The sequence below is a fragment of the Haliotis rubra genome, unplaced genomic scaffold (genome assembly GCF_003918875.1).
Source record: "Haliotis rubra isolate DU_JTF1 unplaced genomic scaffold, ASM391887v1 Scf322, whole genome shotgun sequence".
NCBI classification, from domain to species: Eukaryota; Metazoa; Mollusca; class Gastropoda; order Lepetellida; family Haliotidae; genus Haliotis; species Haliotis rubra.
The window spans coordinates 35,128-44,285 of record NW_025766994.1 but is presented as its reverse complement, the minus strand read 5'-3'; the positions used below and the strand labels follow the sequence as shown (position 1 = coordinate 44,285).

Genomic DNA, 9,158 nt, shown 5'->3' with positions numbered 1-9,158 from the left:
TTTGTTGATATTCTTCATAAAAAGATTCCTCATATGATCTACAAGTCATGACATAAACCAAAATATGGAAGTTTTAACAAATCAACAATTTTATGACCCAATGTCCAAACTTATCGTCGCCGAAGACGCGTGTCGCTTCAGGCGGCAGGAGAAATATCAAACGAAATTCAGTGTCCATGTCTTTGTAACTCATCCATAAGATCGTTACTTCTTTTCATAACGGGATCTACATGCACCTAGGGAGCTTTGACTGGCATTTCCTGGCTTTTGGTCATACAATCTAAACAATCTGCAATATTATCTTCCGACATACGGATAGACAAATGTACAGTTCCCACTGTTAAAATAATGTATAGCATTCGGTGACGTGTACGACGGTCACTCATTGTTAAAACAAATGCATAACGAACAAATCCCCTACTCAGCTGGCGACAGGTGACTTCCGAATGCCGGAAGCGGTAATATATGGCATCCTCTGACGTCATTAATGACATCACAATGTATTGGCCGCCATTATGACGTTACCTGTAAACGGATCACATAAACAGAGGAGAAACACGTTCATGTGAAACAAAAATACACACACATCAATGAACAGGATATGTAATGTTGTCGAAGGTAAGTTGATACAGAAGTGAACACATTTGCCTCACCTTCGTTGTTTAAAAAGTGCGATATTCCAATCTTGATCGAAAAAAGCCATTATAACAAGATGGAAACGTAACCGACATTCGAGTGACACACCCCTTTGAATGTTCCGTGACTCATTCGATGCTACTCAATGTATAATACACTATTTACGTCATAAAACTGTGAAAACCTCCTAGCTTCTACCATATTAGTATCACATACCTGGATTCAAGATGGATACATGCAGATCAGAACCAGATCATTTGAATGTTGAAAGATATGAGACTGCAAAACAAAACTGAAAACCCACGTGGGCCACTGGCACTGCCGCAGCTAATATACCAGATACGTATTCTAGATCGAGTTTTTGCTTTAGGATGATATCATGTGAACTCAAAACTGGTGATCTAATTATAATCATAATTGTGAATACATGTCATGTACCATATGTATGCTGTCACATATGACTGAAATATTACCCAAGGCCAGACTTTCATTCTAAGACCTATTTGTAAAATCAAACCAGTCAGCGTAAATTTTGTAAAAGGTTGCTGTACCTTCTGAGCCACCGAAACATTATACATTGTATAATCTAAGAACGTAAAACGTCTTGGACTTTCATTATAATCGTATCAAAGATTGTCCTGCTTTTGACCGTTCTTTGTCCGCCATTTTTGCATGACAAGGCTAGATCCCACGTACATCATTTTTTATGACAACTAGGCCTCGTGGTTCATTAATGTAAAGGGTAATTTCTTATCGAAGGTCTGTGACTAAAAGACGACAGTGATAGTTACCTTATTGATTTGTTGTGTTACTACATGACAAACGTCCGGTTTCATATTGATCAACATTCGTAGTTTAATACTAAAGGGAAGTCACTCTCTTTCCACTGTTCTAGTACGTAGTCCGCGCACAGTTATCTCCCATGCAATATCAAATAACAAAGAAGTATTTATCGATTTCTTAGGGACCGACGGGTGGGGCGAGATGAGGATCCACTTACCTATTTCGAACTTGAACACGTTTAGCTGCCACAATCCGATACATGTTTAGACCATGAGCGCTTACAAATTAAGGGAGATTGTTTTTGGTTAGGTTCTAAACATTCTTTACACATTGCATGTCACGATCATATAGCTGTTATTACAATTAAACAAGTATTAAACATTTCTTGTATATTTGTTGTTTTCATCGATAGAAACTAAAACTTTCAGCCAGCATGTGGAATGGCAACTTTCTACTAGTCCTTATGAGACCCTCACCTATTTGACAGTCTGACAATGACTATAAAACATACAGTGCTAATTTCTATTATTATATTGTTTTGAGATATTTACTGTGAAAATCATGATACTAAGTATCCTAACGAGAAGTAAAAGCCACTTTAGACCTCCAACACAACGCCCTTTTGTATACATATCATCAACAGACAAGTATCATAAATCCTTGTCCCAAGAGGTACAAAAGATCACAAAAATTGCAAAGCATAACTATAGATATTTTCCTGCCACCTCTCTCCATATGAGATGTTTCCTAGTGTGTGTGTTATCAGTTCTACTCCTGCAGGTGAAGGCGGTGCACCTGCTAGGAACACTTCTGGCTATCATTAGTCTGTCACAGGTGTGTCACACCATCATCACACAGGCAGGTAAGTCCACCAGTCTCCCCTCCCAGTCCCCGACCATTCTCGGGAGAAGCGTTCTAGTAATATTTCTACTTTTAAAATGCTATATGTATTTCACATGTGATTTCTGTTAACAGTCTCTGTGTTCAACTGACTACAATAACCATCTCTGTTCATGCTAAGTTCTTGGTCATGTTCTTCATAAAACCTGCAGTTTCAAAGTCATCACGAATTAGATTGTCCACATGAAAGCGTATCAGTTATTATTGTTATTATTACATGACATATCAAGCCGAATTCAAATTCGGATCGATCTGATTTAAAATCTACGCTCGTTCCACAGCGCGACTTTACACGTTCTTAAGTCATGGGGGAGTTTAGGGGAGTTCAGAATGCATATTGATATGGACGCTTCCAGACATTAGCCCAGGTCCTATCTAAATAGACATGAGCTCTTGAAACTCATGAAGATTAGTAGAATTGTGTATTTGTTGACTTGTGAAGGTTTAATTAAATCACCTATCATTAACGAAAGCGTCTTTTTATTGGGCAGATGCGAAGGCTTTGAAACATCACATGTTAGACACGCTCGCCTTCATTCACCCATCTAACAAAACCAACTTTGTAAAGTTCTGTCTGCACCGGCACTTCTGCTCTCACAAGTCGTTCGCTCCAAGACCAGGATATTTCCACTGGCGAGATGGTACTTCAAAAGCAGAACAGGTTGGTCATCTTCATTTACGACCCAACATGATCAATGATAAAATTTATGCGATAATATGCTATAGATATTATGACAGTTTCGTGAAATGTAGCTAACTTGTGGTGTAGTAGTTGTTCAGATGTATCAGGTAATATTCTGACGTTTATCACGTTTTTCTTTTTCAGGAAGGCTTTTGGCAAACATACACATGCGTACTTAAATCGGATATAAAGCTATGTCCAAGTAAGTATCGCTTTCCCGTCCACTGGAAAAAACCAAACGGTGTCAAATTTGAATCTGTTAATTGTCACACTAAATCGTTTAAACGAAGCCAATCGACCATCAGGAAATTGAAGTCCGCTCCTCTTCTTGGCCTATATATCTTTCGGTTTGTGGAAGCATAAACACCAAACATATTACTTGGGTAGCTAGTTAAATGCAGACCACGGAAGATTCGAGTGTTCTTCAGCAACCCAGTTTGTCTTGAGAAGCGACTAACGGGATCGGGTTGTCAGGCTCGCTGACTTTGTTGTATCCCAGTTGCGAAGGTTGATGTTCATGATACGAGTATCAGCTGGAATATTTCTGAGTGGGTGTTAGAATAATAGATGCGACGGGATCACCTACTATTAATTTCGGGATAACTCAAATGAGATAAAAGAGACAACTTTAATTGTTTACAGTTGACGGCCAATGGAGTCTGTGGGTGGAGTGGTCAGCTTGTTCAGCCGCCTGTCAGGGGGTGGGGAACAGGACGAGGACCAGACAGTGCAATAACCCCCTCCCAGCTAATCATGGCCTCGGGTGTTTTGGCAGATCTGTCGATATAGAAGTCTGTAGCGGTAAATGCAACAACTGTAAGTACAAACCATGTTTCTGTTAGTTCGGATGCAGTTGAAATGTTCTACCCGAATCAGGGGACACTTGAGCGAAATTCATGCATGTTCATCTTTGTGGAAGTGGATCCAGGGCCCCGTTCCACAAAGTTAGCGTAGCGCTAAGGTGATCGTAACTTCCATACTTTAGCATACATTTACGACTGTCGTAACGACTACGATCGCTTTCTGAAACGAGGCCCCTTGGTAGTAGACAGTTTTAACTGGAATAAGTAGCCTAAGTCCGTTCTTAAACTATAGTGTTACGACAGGTTGTAACGTTACGAACACTTTGTGGATAGGGTCCCAGTTTTGCAGATTGATTTCTTAAAACAGTCACACTCCTGTCATTTGTAAAACCACATTGACAGCTTAGCGAACTTGCTATTTTTGGTTTTCCATAAGTTTAGCATGACTAATATATGTTGTGTGATGTTCAGCTGCTTTGGCGAACGGGCTGAAGGAGGCTGAGGAACACCTGGAGGAAGTCCACAAGGCCATGCCACAACTCCGTATAGAGTGTCTGATCGGTCACTGCACCTACAACACCCTCAAGAAGTTCCTCAAACCCTTCATGCGAGTATGTCCACAAACATCCTTCCTGAGTTACCTGTAATTAATAGCTTTAATAAGCCACATACAATAATTTAAATCAGACTTATTACTGGTCTTCGATCTGTCTTCAGTCTTAATTCAAAACTTGTTATATGCATGTACTGACAATGAGGAGGTTAGCATATCAGTATTAAAAGATGATACGAGTCGTTCATACGATTAACCGCGATTTCGCGAACAAGTGAAGATCCTGTTGTCCAAAGGAAAAGGCGTACATCGTGTAAACCCTTCATGGGAAATTATTGAAAGAATAGCTGATGACATTCAAAGGTCATGCTTCTCGTGAGACGGGGGCGGTTGAGTAGCCCAAAGGTTAAAGCGACGCCCCCATTCGGTGCGGGTCCGATGTCGGCCATTTGTGCCCAGGTGGTTTCAAAGCGAGTCGCCCGCTATCGGGTGATAGTATTTAATAATAATAATAATAATAATAAAGACTGAAAAGTTTCACGTTGTAGATATGTTTCAGTGCATGATTTGCGAGTTTACTTTAGATACATCGATACAAGGCAAGGCGAGGGTTCTGTACGGAATGTCTTGCCTTGTGCATTTCGGACATTCGTGAGCTTAATCATTCTCTTCCCACATACGTGTCATATCTTCCTACGAACCTCTGTTCTAATACGGCCATATTTCCCGGTTCTGGTAAATTCCTAGCGGCGAAAAGTCGCAACACGAATTGTCTCCCTTCTTTCTATCCAATTAGAAGACGTGTTACATCGACTTAGATCCAACTTGACTAATACAAGCAAATGTGGGGCCACAGATTTCCCTCGGGGACTCGTGTTGATGTGACACACAAGACATTTAATGGCTGGCGTGTCCGTTGTCAACGAGGGCAATGGAGATCCGCCAATGAGCCGCCGTTACATTACTGAGTTCTGTCTAGAAGAAACATTTGCGCATCGCGCAGGGGTTCTAGTTTTCCCGAAGCATACGGATATTGCCGAGGCCTTGCGAATGATTACTTTTGAAACAACGTCGCTGATTGCACAACCAAATCTGATTGCAACCAATCACGAATCCTGAACACTCGCACCATGAGGGCCGTACTAGAACAGAGGTTCGTAGGAAGATGTGACGAGTAACCTCCGTGGGAAGAGAATGGAGGTTAATGTATTCGGAAATTTTCAAGCAAGGGCTTGTGATGCCCAGCTCATGATTGTTGCAAAAACTGACCTCATCAATTGTTAATGACGTGACAAACGAGATCCCAACGTTCCAAAATCTCACAGCAAGTCATTGGAGGTGGATGATCCACGTCGCACATACTAAATTCTCTAATATTTCCTTGATAAAATATTTCTTGTTACAGGACAAATATTGGTCTCACCTGATCTGCTATAAATATAAGAGGGCGTGTCCAGGTAAGCTGATTATTTTAATATAAGATACGTGTATTAACTCAAATGACTCATACACTTGAGCAATCGTCGTTGGAAAACTATTTCATAACATTTTAAAACTTAAAAAACTTCTATCTACTGGTGTTGGTGTGTTTGAAATCTAAAGACACTGTTGTGTTAGTCTCTATATATCTATTCTGTGTGTCACAGTGGACGGAGGCTGGTCAGCGTGGGGGGCGTGGTCAGAGTGTACAGTGGCATGTGGCAACGGCTACCTGTACAGACAGCGGGCTTGTACCTCCCCAGTCCCGTTAATGGAGGTCAAACCTGTCCTGGGCAGGCCTACCAGAAGAAATCGTGTGTCGCGAAGAAATGTAGTCATATAACAGGTTGGTGAAGACATAGCTCATTGGAGTTGGTTGGTTGGTGTTTCGTTTTAGCACCGCATTCAGCAATATTCCAGCTATATTGCTGCGGTCTGTAAATAATCGAGTCTGGACCAGACAATCCAGTGATCAACAGCATGAACATCGATCTATGCATGCAATTGGGATACGACCAATTGTGTCAACCAAGTCAGCGAGCCTGACCACCCGACCACGTTAGTCGCCTCGTACGACAAGCATGGGTTGCTGAAGATCAGTTCTAACCCGGATCTTCACGGGTAGCCTGTTTGGGCTTCATGAGATTATGTACCTCACTCATCTATCGTTTTAGCACCGCATTCAGCAATATTCCAGCTATATGGCTGCGGTCTGTAAATAATCGAGTCTGGACAAGACAATTCAGTGATCAACAGCATGAACATCGATCTATGCATGCAATTGGGATACGACGACATGTGTCAACCAAGTCATCGAGCCTGACCACCCGACCCCGTTAGTCGCCTCGTACGACAAGCATGGGTTTCTGAAGACCAATTCTAACCCAGATCTTCACGGGTAGCTTGTTTGGGCTTCATGAGATTATGTACCTCACTCATATTAACATAAGTAGAAAATATTTTTGGAAAACTCGTGACAGACGGCGTTAACGTGTGTTTTTTTATCCCCAAAGTATGGCTCTGCCAACCAAGATGCATAAGCGATGCACATCTTGAAATTTGTCAATCGGATCCAGGCTCCTCTAAGAGAGATAACTTTACAGCGAATACAAGTAGTGGCTAAGATTACTAGGCCACACGTGCCTATTTCATGCAACTGGTATATGTCGTTTGAAAGATCATTTATTTATGGCATATTTAGACAACAAAGATTGTGGATATATCCACAACAATACAATGGATTATTGACCGTTGGCAGGGCGTGAGAAGGCTGTGTTTTCCGAGTGGTCCAAGTTCAGCCCGTGCTCCGTATCCTGTGGGACATACGGTAGTCAAGTAACTCGAAGGTCGTGTCTTCTCAAGGGAAAGTGTCTTGTCCGGGGAGAAACAGTGGCAAACCTCATCATCAGCAAGCCGTGTTTTCAGGGGCCTGTCCTAGTAAGTACCATGAGCAGTGCTCAGTCTCATCAAACCAGGGTCTCGATCAACAGAGCGTTCTTAACGTTACGACCTGTCGTAACTCTATAGTATATCATGGGCTACCGATACGAACGCTTTGTGGATCGGGACACTGACCTCTTAATTCGCTACCTCATCAGCTATGTCATTATCAGTAAAGCTGCGCGCAATCTCGTGAAATGTATTTGTAGCCTAGTGGTTAAAGCGTTCGCTCGTCACGCCGAAGACCCAAGACCCGTGTTCCATTCCCCACATGGGTAAATGTGTGAAGCCCTTTTCTGGTGTTTCCCGCCTTGATATTGCTGGAATATTGCTAATACTAGCGGCGAAAAACATGCTCACTCACTGTGAACTAAGCGTGGCTTGAATTATTTTCTTCGGGAACCGCAGAAATACGCTCGTTCTTGCCGAAATCTAATATCAAATTGGATTGGGAAAGCTGAAGGGAAAGTAATTTGAAAATAAGTAGCCTAAAGCTTCAGGTGATTACTACGCATGGATTTCGATATCAGTGGGATGATTATACTTACGTTTCTTTTTTAGGAAAAGGCGGCTGGTCAGATTGGTCAGAATGGACTGACTGTTCCGCCGTATGCGGGGAAGGCAGGAAGACACGACTACGCATGTGCGCTGACCCCTATCCTTCCGGTGGGGAAGGTTGTCTGGGCCCAGAGGTTGAAACGAGTGACTGCAATCGTTCACAGCCTGCTAGCCAAAGTAAGTAAAAAGGGAGCAATTGGTTTCTGTTAACAATACTGAACATTTCAGCAATGTGATTTAAATGTGTGTGTTGTCCATCCATCCATCCATCCATCCATCCATAGAGAGTGAGTTACATTTAGCACTGTTAGTGACCAGTCTTTCTCAACGTCATGTATGCTTAAAGAATCAACAATCCCCAAAGTGACACAATTCCTATTTTACGTTTGCTTGCAACCAATTAACACGTGCAAAATGTGGACAACCAATCAAGGATCCTTATCGGTGCAAAACCCACGTTCAGCTGACCCTACTGCAACTAAGGGAGGCAAATCTGCACAGCGTATTTCAGCGCGCTATACGACTTTATGAAAATAAAGGGCATGTAGAAAAGTAACAAATCATACATTGATGTAATTTCATAAGGGGTAAAACTCCGATGCATCGTGTTTTCATGCTATGAATTAATACAAGCTATATTTGTTATAGATAGATAGTACACACGGAATCGTATAATACTTCACACTGTCTCTGATTTGGTTGATCCGGGTCCCGATCCACAAAGCCTTCGTAACGTTACGACCTGTCGTTACTCTATAGTTTACCATTAGCTTACGAATATCGTAGCGCTACGAACATGTTGTGGATGAGACCCCAAATTCCAAATCCACAAAACATTCGTAGAGCTACGACATTCGCAAGCCTATGACTAAACTATACAGTTACGATAGTTCGTAACATTACGAACGCTTTGTGGATCGGGACCCCGTTGTACCGTGTGGTAGGGTGAGGCAGTATGTCCCATTCACGGGAACAACGGCATCCTTGTTTCTCTGTCCATACAGACAAGACCACGCCAGTAACTAAACCGCCTGCAGCAGCAACAGTTCCCAAGAGAAGGGGGCAATCTGTGAGTTCTTCTGCATATGTTTGTTGTTGTTGTTTTAATACCGCTATCAAATTTAGGGTTACTGACCTTTAATGGTCTTACTACGATGTATGCTTGTTGTAATAAGCGATTAAATTATCAGTTGTTAAGATTAGTTTACATTGTTGATGCTTGTCATTGTGTCTTTAATTAATTTAATCTGTAAACTGGTGCTCATGATGTCATCCTACCGCAAAGTCCCCATGGGCCTCAGTATGTTCATATAGTCTTTATTCA

The 9,158-nt window shown here is 41.9% G+C and overlaps 1 protein-coding gene across 1 annotated transcript in view; it reads left to right on the top strand.

Moving 5' to 3' along the window:
* The first annotated feature begins 518 nt into the window (after window positions 1–518).
* The window catches only part of LOC124283837, a 24,435-nt gene continuing 15,795 nt past the window's right edge, over window positions 519–9,158 (top strand). Inside the window, 13 exon segments of the mRNA XM_046719867.1 lie at window positions 519–618; window positions 2,200–2,281; window positions 2,811–2,980; window positions 3,146–3,203; window positions 3,644–3,817; window positions 4,276–4,415; window positions 5,763–5,814; window positions 6,004–6,090; window positions 6,093–6,182; window positions 7,095–7,259; window positions 7,262–7,273; window positions 7,838–8,011; window positions 8,839–8,903. Of these exon segments, the coding sequence (XP_046575823.1) occupies window positions 607–618; window positions 2,200–2,281; window positions 2,811–2,980; window positions 3,146–3,203; window positions 3,644–3,817; window positions 4,276–4,415; window positions 5,763–5,814; window positions 6,004–6,090; window positions 6,093–6,182; window positions 7,095–7,259; window positions 7,262–7,273; window positions 7,838–8,011; window positions 8,839–8,903 (1,281 nt within the window). The 5' untranslated portion in view covers window positions 519–606.